Source organism: Nymphalis io, chromosome 4 (assembly GCF_905147045.1).
Source record: "Nymphalis io chromosome 4, ilAglIoxx1.1, whole genome shotgun sequence".
Taxonomy (NCBI): Eukaryota; Metazoa; Arthropoda; class Insecta; order Lepidoptera; family Nymphalidae; genus Nymphalis; species Nymphalis io.
Genome location: NC_065891.1, coordinates 5,504,513 through 5,519,039, shown reverse-complemented (window position 1 = coordinate 5,519,039; position 14,527 = coordinate 5,504,513). Strand labels below are relative to the sequence as shown.

The 14,527-nt window shown below is 33.2% G+C and overlaps 1 protein-coding gene across 15 annotated transcripts in view; it reads right to left on the bottom strand.

Moving 5' to 3' along the window:
* The window catches only part of LOC126781579 (probable phospholipid-transporting ATPase IA), an 85,802-nt gene that overhangs the window by 46,867 nt on the left and 24,408 nt on the right, over positions 1-14,527 (bottom strand). The window contains exon 1 of one of the 15 annotated variants that reach the window (XM_050506466.1): positions 3,583-3,763. The exons of 13 other annotated variants lie outside the window; for them this stretch is intronic. In XM_050506466.1, coding sequence (XP_050362423.1) covers positions 3,583-3,706 — 124 coding nt within the window. In that variant the 5' untranslated portion in view covers positions 3,707-3,763. Of the gene's footprint in view, positions 1-1,503; positions 1,723-3,582; positions 3,764-14,527 lie in introns of those variants that run through there. One more of the 15 variants, XM_050506468.1, reaches the window with a different exon arrangement.

Here is a 14,527-nt window from a genome sequence, read left to right as displayed (position 1 = left end):
TTCAGGCGACGTGATAGAGGCGTCGATTTTGAGTCATCCACTCGAAAAGATAAACATATATAAATAACACGTTAATCGATAGCCGATGAATAAAAATACTGGTGGTAAGCTCGTCTGGGTAGGTACCACCCACTCATCGGATATGGTATCGCAATATAGCAGTACTTCGTATTCTTGTGTTCCGGTTTGAAGGGTGAGTGAGCCAGTGTAATTACATTTTTTTTATATGCACCGGGATGGCAAATGACTCTACTCCACCTGATGGTAAGTGGTAATAGAGTCCAAACGCGACGATGGCCAGTACAGTCGGGAAGAATGTTCTGTACTAGCCGTCCCCGCCTTGCCGGCCCGCAAGATGCCTCTTCACGCCTCGTTTGAAGGAACCCGGGTTGTAAGAGGAGGAGGAACACGTGAGCTGGTAAGGAATTCCATTTTTTGATAGTGCGACAAAGAAAGGAGTTGCCAAATTTCTTTGTGCGCGATGGAATTGACGTCACAGTTAGGCCGTGACATCGAGAACCAGTTCGCGTGGACTTAAGAAGGAAGGGGGAAGCAGGAAAAAATGGTGGCGCATTTGCGATGTAAGCGATTGTTAACATTTCTTACAATGCCAATGTCTATGGGCGTTGGTAACCACTTACCATTAGGCCATATGCTCGTCCGCCTATCTATGAAACAGACTTATGTTATAAATGAGAGAGCAATTTTTATTAAACATGAAATTACTTAAATTTTATGTTTAAAAAAGGGGAAAGAATAAATAGTAACTTTAGTTCAATTTTTTAGCCACACAGTTCAAAGAAATGGTTTACATAAATTATATAGTTTTTATTAAAAAATTTAAAGGATATTTGAATATATGCATGTGAAATAAGTTACATACATACTTGATAAACTTTTTATTTATCAAGTATGTATGTAACTTATTTTTCAAAGCAACATATATTTAATCGAAAAATCAAAACAAAATACAATATTATTTTAGAAGTTTGTATTAAATCACAAACGTGTGTAAATTTTCAAATAAATCGGTTGGATTGTAACGATTTAAAGTAACTTTAAAAAAGCTCGTAGAAAAGACGACACTAAAATGTTTTAGCATTGTATAGCGGAATAGATTGTTTAACTCAATCCTGACTGTATTTTAAAATTAATTATATTTCATTAATTAAAAAAATATATATCGTAGCGTAAAATTTTTATTTAAAAGTCTGGTCAGGTAGCTAGTACAACGAAGGAATCAAATGAACAACCTTATACTAAACCTTACTAATGGATTACGAAACTATTACTATTAGGCAGATTAATAACTAGGCTAGTCTGCATTCTATTTCCAATAACCTGTAATAATATGTAATAACATGTAATGTCTTTTCTACCAAAGTTAACGTTGATTTTGGTATTTGTTTCTTAATTAACCTTTTTACCTCGTTTACGTTTAAAATTATAATTTGGTCATACTTATCAAATCATTAATATTCCCCTTCACAACAAACTACTCACCTAGCGGTCGGAATTTCGCCAAGATTGCACGGAATGTCGTCCACATAGCTTTCAACTCGATCTTCACCGCACTACATCGTTACTACCACTTATCATGTTACTACGTAGACTTTACAGGACAGTAAAGTAGTAGTCGATAACATGAGCGACGTAGAACAGGAGGCAGGTGGCGATGTACATCATTATTAGAATTTGAACCAACATGATGTTCACCCTCGGCCTGTGTCGACTGACTGTGAGTTAGGAAACCCTACGCAAGGTGAATGTCGATGGCGGAAAATCTTATTGTATTATTACGTAAGGCCATGTGACGTTTCAGGTTTAATAATTGACCTACACTTTTATGGAATCTCGCCCGTATAATTTAAAAGGCATAATCCAGTTCTTTTGCTTTGTTTATAATAACCAACTATTCGTGCACAGGCGCTATATTATTGTATGAATCTTTATGTTTGATGATGATTTTTATGCTAACTATCTCTTTTTTCTATCGGGATAAAATACAACAAAGCACGGCGTGGTTATATGCAGAGTAGAATAAAGCCACTCTATCGCAACCCGTAGGTGTCAAAATAGCTATATATTTTTTCTTATCTATCATTGTATGTACATCAGCATTTAACAGCACAACAAATGTATGGTGATGGAAAACCAACCCACGAGCAAAATAACAGCCAAGGTGGCACAAGGATATGGTCACAAGGGTGTTATATTGAACTTGCAGTTACTTGCTTCACGGTTGTTTTGGAGAATACGAGAACAAGGAAACGAGAAAGGGCCGATACTACTCGGCGAAGACGACGTCGGCGTCGTCTCGACCCTCCAACAGTCCCGACGCCTGGAGCTTAAAAAATAGGGCGTAACCCTGCGGTTTATGCCTGAAGTGGTGCCTCACGTATTTCAGATGGACCTGAGGAGGACAGCAGCCAGAACGGCCTCGCGCTGCCGTACGCACTAGCGAGGAGTGCGTGGGGACGAAATTACCTTCGCCCCCTGAGGGGAGTTCCGCCGAGCCACGAGCGGACACACAGCACGGGGGTGGTGGACGAGGACGGCCATCGTAGTGGTTTTAGTGGGTAAGAATCTCACATAACCCGGTCCCTAACCCTAAGTGACCGGGTTCCTACCTTGTTGAAGGTTTCCACTGCTTGAAAAAAAAGGTTTTTACTTTTGGAAGGAGCGAAACATTTTTAGACTCAGGCCGCTAAATATTTCGAAGTGCTATAAATTTTATGTCAGAAATAAGTCAATATTAAAACCTGTCGGAAATAATGCAAATGCAAGTTGCATTCAAATTATTAAATTTTACATAAAGGAACCACGTGGTTTCTATCAAGCTCACCTATTGTGTTTATTAAAAAGCAAAGACAACAAAGCGAAGCAATTAAAAAGCAAGTTTACTAAAAATATTTTAGATTGATTCATAAAGTGTATGCAAGTTTTATTTTTCTTTGTGATTTCATCGCGATTTCTTTTACAGAAAAGGTTTTACGTGCAAACGACAGTTGTAAAATATAATATAAAGTCTATTCCATGAGACGTGACATTGGCTGAATATTTTGCGCACAACTACTGCAGAAACACGCCATATAAAAAGCAAATTATGTCAAAAACATCTAAATTCTCTAAAGATAATATATATACTTCTTTATACAAATGTAAGATTTATGATACTTAGATTACTATATGTAACACAGACCAAAATTGTGTTTCAATAAAATGCTTCTAATCTATCTTAGTCTATCTGAGTATAAATCTGGATCTGAATTCTAAAAACAAGGAAAGCATCACATTTTTTGTCAACGATTTATAGTGACACAATTTTATGTGATATGATATTGATGTATATATTTGCATTCGAATTAATTTCTTAACGGAATAATCTAAGCAGGTTGTACGGGAAAAATATATTTATACTGAAATTTTCTTTTACCATCGCAAAAAATGTTCAATACGAATACAGAAAAATGTTTTACATTTGATAATGCATTTCACTATATAGGAAATAATGCTAAATCCATACAAGAGCTAGGTTAATAATATTTAGTGTAAATATATTTAAGTAACTCATTTACTTACTATTTATTTGCTGTCCGTCCAAAACCGTCGTAGCTGGTAGTGTGAGTCCATCTATGGTGTCAGAGCTGATCACCTGGTGTAATGGCAGCTCCACTGTATCTGGCGAGCCCCCGGGCCACGCCATGTTACATCACTGCATCACCAGGCACGTAATCACACTCGTCGCATTACGATTCAAATACTCTTTATATTCAATCTATAACATTGAAATTGAAATTCAACTTCGAACACTTTTTGCCAAATATTTTTGATCCCTTTGTTTTTAATTTTTTTTATTTAATTTTAATTTTTCATTTACATGTACCTACATATTTCAATATCGTTCGTCATCACTAGTGCATTTAAAAGGCTTGTTTTAATAATTAGCATATTTGTATACATAAAAATAATAATAGTTTTCCAGACCGATTTCAGCCACGGCGGTCAATCTCAAGAGAGATTAGCCAATTGCGCAGGACATATTATAGCGCACAAGTATGTGCGCAAACACAGGTGTACTCTCTATTCCCTAACGATCATAATCCGATGGGACGACAATCCGACACGACCGGAAAGAGTTCAGATACAGGACCAACGGCTTTGTGTGCTTTCCGAGACACGGGAGCATAAATCTTCCAGACTCCGGGCTGCTTTTGAGAACTTTTTGACAGAAAAACGCGATAACTTTTTACTGATCCCGACCCGGGATTTGAACTCAGAACCTCCGGGGCTGCGGTCTTCCATCTAGCCACTAGAGTCTAGACCAACGAGGCAGTCATATACGTATACTATGTATGTATATATATAGCAAAGTAAAAATAATAAAATTATCTACTATCCAATTTGAACATGCTGGGAATTTGTAATGTAAAATATTGTCTATGAATAATTATATCCACACTACGCCCACTCTTTCCCGAATAAACTTCACAAAGCTGTGCTTATAATATTATTATACATTACTGTGCAGTAATAACGCTAAAACATTAAATTTTAATATAACAATACGCTATACTTTTTTGAATATATAATGAAATAATATTTGTATCGAAATAACATTTATATTTCAAAGTATTTACTTAATACAAAGAAGAGCATGAAGCGTTACCTACGTTAAATCGAAAATTATTTTGAAAAACTTTAATTACCGACATTTTTCCCACAGATTAAAAACTTGAATCTTGGATAAAGAATCGTGCAAAATGGCTTTAAGCAGCGATCCGAAGCCACTTCTTTTGTTCGTTAAATTGCTCTTCTTGCACTTTTATAAAGAACTTAACCTCCGTGCTAGTTTACAATTTAAAGAAGGCAGTCTATCATAATTACGGAGTAAAAACAAACTTTTAATGAATATTTATAAAATATATTGCTATATATTTTATAATAATAAACTATAGCATTATTACATTCTTTGTTTTCTGAAGCTTATTTACTAAAACGCTAAATTTAATGCGCTATAAATGTGTAGTGATTCAGTATTCCCGAGAGTGAATTGAATGAATTGGGAATTAACATTCAATATCCACTAACAAATGCGATTTAAAAGACGATATTTTATTCACATGCGTAAAATTTACTAGTGTTAGGGTTAAAAGCAAGCTCGCCTTAGTAAGTGTCAATATATCATATTTGGACCACTTAAAATATATATTATAATAATATATATTATATTTCACTATCTAAAATATCTGCGTAAGTATATGTATTTAAATGTGTAAACTGTAAAGAGTAGTAACAGCCTGTAAGTCTCAGCCGAGTCCTACAGCTGGGCTCTCCACTCAATTCTGCTCTAATATGAGTTGTTAGATACACTTATGGCAGGTTTTCATCCAACTTATGCAGGTTTCCTCACGATGTTTTCCTTCGTCACCGAGCATGAAATGAATTATAAACACAAATTAAGCACATGGAAATTCAATGGCGCTTTCATCTGTTGATATTCACGTGTTTTATTCACTGGGAAATTTCGGCTCGAGAATATATTGACATGTCACAAATATTTCTATAAACGTTATTTCAGATTGACTGGGGAAAGTCGAGTAGTATGGATTTGGTTCCGAATCCATTTGCCATTTGATATTGGGTGACTGGCATCTGAAACGTTAACAAGTTTCAAGTGTTACCTAAGGCTCTTTACATTAATAATGTATATTGAAAAAGGGTTAAATGATATGCTTGTTCTTGTTTTGAATAAAATTTTTGTACCAACCGTATAATCAAATGTAAATAGATTGGAATAAATAATAATTCAATAGAATTATCGTCATTGTATCATTACTAATTCAAAGCGAATAAGCTACTCGTAAGTAAGTGTCCGACAGAAATTTTGGTAGTATATAATATTTAAGACATACAACTCATTATGTAAATATTTTGGAATTGTAAGAACCGTTATTCTATAACAAATATAAATTGCGTGAACTAAACAGATTAAAAACTATCGAAATTTTATAAATTGAATCCGTTTACAATTTTTCGGCCGTTTAAATATTACACCTCATTGTCTCGTAATGTACATATGTACAATATACATATGTATTGATTTGTATGGACTGCCTCGTTGGTTTAGTGTCTTGATATAAGGCCATAGACCCGGAGGTCTTGGGTTAAATTCCCAGGTTGGGCCACTAAAAATTTATTGGGTTTTTCTCTCAGAAAATTCTCAGTAGCAACCCGGAGTCTGGAAGTTGGAAGTGTGTACATTGTCGTGCCTCGGAAAGCATGTAAAGCCGTTGGTCCTGCGCCTGAACTCTTTCCGGTCGAGTCGGGTTGCCGTCCCATCGGATTATGAGAGCTAGGGAATAGAGAGTGCACCTGTGTTTGCGCACACATATATGCACTATAATATCTCCTGCGTAGTTGGCTAATCTCTCTTGAGATTGGCCGCCGTGGCCGAATTCGGTTGAAGGACATTATTCATATGTATATATGTACGTTTATCTATATTGTGAGTGGGCTTATTAAATAAATGTGATTATATTAGCGAATACGTAAATATACTCATTATAATTTTTAAATTGACAAAATATTAAGGGGTTTTAGTGACACACCTTTAAGTCCTAAAATAAAATAATAATCGTAATAAAGTAAAGGTTTGTTTGAATAGATTTGAAATGTAGAAAATTACAAAGGCAGATTCACAAATACTATTAGACGATGGTAACAGACTTTTATATGTATGTTATACATAGCATTGTACAAAACATTAACGGTTTTTTGCATTGTCATTCCGTCGCTAATCGTGAGAACTAAGATCTTAAGACCCTTGTGGCCGTTATAACACTGGCCCATCACCTTCCAACAGTTGGTCTTATAAATAGTTACTTGATAAATTTATAATTCAGTAAAATGTATAGGCACCCAAAAAGTAACAAATGATACTTTGCCTATTGGGTATATATTTTATATATTTTTACTGTTTGAAATACGAAAAAGACGATTTTTTTAAATATTCTCTCCGCTTTTACGTCACAATATAAATCGTTACTGCAATTATCCCAATAAAACAATGCTTAACTGTATAAGTAATACTTCAGAGTCGTGATGGCCCATTGGTTAGAATGCGTGAATCTTAACCGATGATCGCGGGTTCAAACCTAGGCCAGCACCTCTGAATGTTCATGTGCTTAGTTTGTGTTTATAATTCATTATGTGCTCATATCGTGAGGAAACCCGCGTGTGTGTAATTTCTTTAAAATTCTGTCACACGTGTGTCCACCAATATACATCGTAGTAATGTATAACACAGAGGCAAACCTTGTCTTTAAAGGGAGAGGAGGCCGTAGCCGGGTAGTGGGATATTCACAGTCTGTTTACTTACTTACTTACTCTTCAACAATCTTCTTCTGTCAAATGTGAATTTACTAGTGAAAGAAGGAACGACATCATTTGTGACAATTGACTATTCAAATTTTATACAATGGTTATTAGAACAGGGATTACACAATCCTTTGAGTAACTATTTATACGTCTCTATATTTTGCAATCCCATTGAGTGTGTACGCAAGAAGTAGCGGGAATACTGTAATATAAGTAGACATAAGTCCTTGAGATAGTCTTATCTTAATAAAATGTAGTTCATTATATTTGTCACGAACGCAAGTAAATATAATTAATAAGAACATAATGAATCTTCTCAAAAGTCTGAGTTTTCTTAAATTTATATTTTATTTATTCCACGAACTACGAACAAAACGTAAATTAAATTTTAAAATATTTGTAAGCCAATTTATTACATTGAATAAGGTTATTCTACTTTCTAAGCAATTTTAACTTTAGTTATTAAGTTGTAATATTTTTAATATTGGATATAAATTCAATCAATCATTATTTTTCCGAAGATTTAAATAGAATAAATAAATATTTACATATCGTCAATATATATATTTATAGTCCAAATTATGATACATATTATTTTGGTGGCGGTGCGCAATAAGCTTTAGCTCCCGGCTCTGTTTCTCTGAGTCAGCGCACGATGTAAATAAACGGACTATATAAAGCAAAAAAGTTTTTTCAAATCGGACTGGTGATTCTGATAATCCTGCAATTAGCGTAATTATTAGCTGTTCTATATAGTTGACCCGCGGTAATCGTCCCCTGTCTAATCCGGCATACCTTATACTCTGACATACATTGGCATATCGGATATAATGCTAGTCGGATAGAAGGATGTCGGATAACATCGGATCGGAATCGGATAAATACAAATGCATATTGCGACATATTTTCTTCAATGTATATTCTATTGTGACTTGCTCGCGGTCAGTAACTATTTAATTTGTAGGATTATAATGTACTCCTTCTCAAAAAGATTACGTGTTGCAAAGGGTCTTTTACAGTACTCTATAGACCAAAGCCTGACAAACTCGATCATCTGACGTCGTCTTGCAAAACGTTTGTCGGATTAATGCGGGTTAACTGTACTTTTAAATGACTGTTGATTTTGTCTTTTAAATGTTGTATTACAAAGTTCTTATTTAAAATTATTTGTTTATAAAGTTATAATTATTTGTTTTATTTTGCATTGCAATAACACTTCATTGTTTTTTTAAAGATTTTAGAAAAGATTATTCGACGCGACTCATGCAACACCTATTTTACTTTGATATTAATATAACAGAAACCTTCACGCAAACGCCAACAACAGATGTACACAGTTTCAGCTCAATCGGTTGAACAACGTGTGAACATATAAAATACGCACAGAAAGAAGCACTATATTTTATAGAATCGTATTCAATACTGTATGTCTATCTAACACGTAGTAACATGAGAAAATATACTTTATAAAGCGTTAATTTATTTTCATTGTCGTTGCCAGTATTTTATAAAGAGGCATCTTGGGTAAGCGATATAAATATTTATAACAAAGAGTTTTTTTTTTAAATCTTGGTTATTTACAAAGTATTAAAGTAAGCGGGATAATAAAATAAAAACAACAAGTCGTATACATCAATTTCTTAAAAACAAGAAAGAAAACAAAAAGCAAAATAAATTGATTCTTTCTACCAGCTGGGTCTGAATTTAATATATTTAAAAAGCGTAGATAGCTAAGTGATCTGCAAACTTAAATCTAAAGCGAAAATTGCGGGTTCAAGCCCGGGCCAGCACCACTGAATTTTCATGTGCTTGACTTGCTTGACGGAAGCAGGAGATGAATTAAAAACACAATCACGAGAAAAACTGCATATGTTTCATGTAAATCTACTTGTGTCCACCAAACCGCATCTATTTATTGAATTCATTGAAACAAACTACAACCACCAAACAAAATTAAATTTAGTTTATTATATTCTATCACCGGCTTCAAAATTTCAGCTCAATGAGCTTAAGCCGACTTAAAGTTCAGATGCAAAAGTGGTTCACATAATAATACGTGAAATAAAATCTGTATTGTATCGAGATTTTAAATTCTTTGCTTTATATATAAACTGCAACATTCTGTTCATGATTCAATTATAAGATTTACCTTTGAGGACTTAGGGCGGCTTAGCCGGGAGTTAAGAGTCAATGTTTTCCCTAAAGCACTTGTCTTTCTTCAAGACCTACTTGTGCAGTGAAATAAAGTAAATATTAAAAAAATAATTTGTTTCTTTAATTACATCATTAATTACGTAATTAAGCTCTGACTTGTTTTAGTTCTCTGGTCTGATTTAATTTCAGTTAAAATAACATTTACTTCATTATATTTACAATAATACAAGTATTGTTTATAAAACAATAAATTGTATCAATGGAAAATGGAAAAATTATAAGTATATAGATTAATATATTAATACTATGATAGTTTATAGTTTAGGAATATACTTAAGACTATGTGGTTTATTTATATGTTATAGGTTATAGTTGATTTTAGTGTTTAACAATAAATAATTATCTAAAACAAAATTACGCCATTGGGCTGTTTTGTTAATATATAATCAAATCACACAAAAGCCACAATTTTGGCGCTTTCAATGTTAACGTACCCGTTTTAGGTCACCTTACCTTATAGCTTATTATTATAAGGTCGTCAAAAAGATAATTTGTCAACCAGAAAATAGTACGCTGCGTAATCTATTAACTATTATACAAAAAAGTAGTCGGGGCAGATCCTAGTTATTAAATAGGGCAAGAAGTAATATTCCAATTATTGTGCAAAGAAAGTTATTGAAAATCCATCTTATGTCCTGTATATTAGGGTTGAGTTTTTTTCGTCAAGAGATTTTAAATTACGATTCAACGTGGAAATGATTCTAGTATTGTATTATTCCATGTAGCCGAGATATCCACATCAGAAGTCTGTTTATTTTTTAATATTACAAGTATTAGTAATTTTTCTGTTCATTTTCTTTAATATTTATATAAATAAATACATAAAGCTTTATGTGTATTATATTTTATTATTAATGTGTTTAATTTACAAATTAAAAATACAAATATAATTTACTTTACAACGATTTCATCTTTTCAGATTTGATTTCAGAGTTAAATCAGTTCTTTAAATTGATTTATTCGTTTGATATCCGTGAGTAATATATAGGAAGGATTTTTTTATAAACAAACCAGAGGAACTCCGCTAACATTTATTTAGAAAGAAATGTCATCTTAATTTTTCACATCACATCATTGCTTTCCATCGTTACTCTTCATTATTTTAAATAGACTGACCACGAATAACGCACACTGAACCGAGAATCGATTTTTAAAATAATTATACGTTTTTAATTAAATATTATAGACCGACTGAAACGAATCAAACTAATAACCAAAAGTCAATTCAATACAAAATAAAAATCGGTCAACCGCACACAAGCTCAGATATCAACTAAAGAAGTTCCCATATAGATAGAAAACTACGATAAGATAACGTTTTCTTTAAACAAGCCGTGGCGATACATTCCCATGGTCGCGGTAGACACTATGTCTTTTGAAAGGGTGTGGTGAAAGGCGCGCCTGCAATCTCTGACCCTCGGCCTATGACGGCATGTGTGTCCATATCCAGAATTAAAGCACGCCTTTACAGGGCGACCATTGAACGGAAGAAACGGTCCCCTAAACTAATATTAATGAGCTCGACCTAGCTGCGTTATATGGTTACTGCGTAAATAGTTTGGTCAGTCGGTTAAACATTATTTCAACGATTATTCTATTAAAGATAGTGTGACGTTGTTTTTTTCTAAAAATAAGTAGTATGTATATTATGGTATTTATTATTAATTTAAGAAATTAACAAATATCGTTCGTGTAACCATCATTTACATCATGTATTAAAACTATGAATGCGCTTTAATTTATTATTAAAGTTAGTTTAAGAAAAAATACTTACTCTAATTATATAAACTCCTTACTAAACAAATAATGAAGAGCAAAAGATTTTTCAGTGAGCATACTACATCCTATTTCATGGACACCCCGATAGAAACGGGGTTAACGTGTTAGTGACACAATGTGGTCAGTCCCGCTTTCCCGCAGTTTTTCGTGATTAAGTCAGGCGAAGTCGGGGCATTGTTGTCTATTATAATAGTCGTAATGAGAACGTCGGACAAAGGAAAAATAAATTATTTTGACTTACAAAAGACATATTTAGGTAATCTAGGCGCGGTTTCATATTTCTACGTAATTATAGTTTTTTAACGGATATAGTTTCAAAAACACTAATGTAATAGAATATTTATTTATATATCATTTTAAGAATGTATTTTCTACGCTCACGTCAATTTAATAAGCTGGATAGAGTTTAATACAAATTGCTGGTTGCTTTTAATGTATCTAAAGAACTGAATAATCATATACACAGCCTCACTTCGAACCGGAACACAACAACACTAAATACTTCTGTTTGGTGATAGAATATCTGCCGAGTGTCCCTACCCAGACGGGCTTCCACAAAGCAATACCATCAAGTAAATCACTAGTCATGAAAATAATTAAACAACATTAATGAATAAAAGATTTAACTATGTTCATCTGACTTTGATCATGTGAAGGTCATAACCAGATTTGTGCACTATACAGTTTTACTGGTGGTAGGGCTTTGTGGCAATACTACTACACTACTCATCAGATATTGAACTGCAAAACAGCAGTACTTGGTATTGTTGTGTTCCGGTTTAAAGGGTGAGTGAGCCAGTGTAATTACAGGCGCAAGGGACATAACATCTTAGTTCCCGAGGTTGGTGGCGCATTGATGATGTAAGCGATTATTAACATTTCTTACAATGGCAATATCTTTGAGCATTGGTGACCACTTACCATCAGGTGGCTTATATGCTCGTCCGCCTACTTATTTAATTAAAAAAAAGAAATGAACATAAAATCTAATATGAATAAATGTGTTTTACTAACCGATATATTACTGCACACTCCGAACCATTGTTAAAAGTATATAATAACTCTAAGCCGTCACGTAATCGAGAACCAAGCAATTCTGTGAAAGTATAATAGTGATCAAAATCCATGAACTAAAAATTCCAGACGAATCGCTATACAAACGGGTGTAGTTGGAGGCGGAAGTCAATAAGTAATAAAACCAATATGCTGTTTCATACCAACATTTATATTTCTCACATTTCAAATGCAGCCCCTCGAGAGCGGTCCGAGCGTTCTCATTATCCAAAATAACTACTCGGGATCAATAAATGTAAATAGTACTTGGTTTCGCTTTAAGCGAAGCCATGGTGATAAGGGCTTACTTTAGTATTCTGTCTGACTGTATTTTTGTCATATTTTATTCAATTCACACACGACACGAATTCGAGTGTTTGTTTACAAAGAGCTATCGACTTTACTTTTAGTTAGTTAATTATTCATTCGGTAAAGGATAAGGGATCAGAAAACGAACTGCTTGTGACTTTGACGCACAGTACAAACTGGGTGTAACCATAATATGCGTACATAAACAGCGTTATGTACCGAATATTTACGAAAATCAATTTAAATAGTCTAGTTACGTTCTCTGTTTACTGAAGTAATAGCTCACCCTGTAAATAACTCAGTGCTTTATCCTTTCTTATGGTAAAGTAAGTTTAATTTGAAAAAAAAAATCACGTATAAGAGCATCGAATACGTTTTTAAAATTTACAAGGAATTTTGTGTTTTGTATATATTACTCAATATAATCACCGATAAGCATATCGATTATTATATTATTTTTTATTGAATAGAATAAATTTCAAATATAAAAGATAATATATTTTACAATAATAAAAGTTAACTTGAGTTTGCGTGCGTGAATACTTAAAATAAAAACATAAGTATAACATTTAACGGCCTTACTTATAAGCGTTGCTTAGCGGCTGTTTAGTTAAACAATGATTTCGCTATTTCCGTCATTATTGATTTGACATACGAAAGAAGAAGACAGAATTGTTTAACTATTCATCCGCTAAGCAACGTTTATAAATATGTCTGTACGCTCATAATACGTACTATATTAAATAGCTTTGTTTTGCTTTATTCAGTGAAAGCTCACCAGTATGTTATTTTGTTTCACTTTGTTTTTTTTTTTTTCTTTTTGTTAAGTTTGATGTGTTGACGAGCTGGTTGGCGTAGTTGGTAGATACTTGCCTTTTACGCCGAAGGTTGTGGGTTCGATTCCCACCCAGGACAGACATTTGTGTGCATGAACATGTCTGTTTGTCCTGAGTCTGGGTGTAATTATCTATATGAGTATGTATTTACAAAAGAAAAGTAGTATATGTAGTATATCAGTTGTCTGGTTTCCATAGCACAAGCTTTGTATAAGCTTAATTTGGGATCAGATGGCCGTGTGTGAAAAATGTCCCAGGATATTATTATTATTATTATGTGTGTGTGTTTTAATTATATATGTTAGTTTGTGTAGAGTTTATGTTTGTTAGTTTAAGCAGCATCCAAACAAGCTGATAAGGCTTATGGGTGTCAAGAACAAAAATAAACATTAATATTTTTTTGTTAATAAATAAATAAAGTATTTATGTCTTAATAATGACAATTCCAATCTTAAACGTAGCCGTAGTAAATATCAAGTTAAAATTATTAATTTAATAGCTAGCTACACACGTGATTTCATAATAATAATCTGTGACAATATTAGTGAAGTTATCTTGTAAGGTGTTCGCTGAGAATGTTGTTTGCAATATGAGCTGCAGTTAACTTGGCTTAATGTTCCTCGCCAGTCGCCACCACTCCACTCTGACGTACCTTTATTATTTATTTTTATATCGCTACGCTTCGAGCTGAATTTTTAATTTATTTTTTATAAAATGTTGCTTTTAATTTAAAGTACTTAGTAAAATGTTTTTTTTTTTTCACTAACAATTTGCCACTAATTAAAAAATAAAATTTCAGAAACGTGTTACTAGAAAATACTGGCCTCATTTTTTGCTTTAAATGTTAAATTCTTTATAATTACGGAACGCATGTCTTTGGTATCCAATCGATACTATATGTATTTTTTAATAAGCAAATAACAGAGAAATACCAAATCGAAAATCACTTCTAGGTT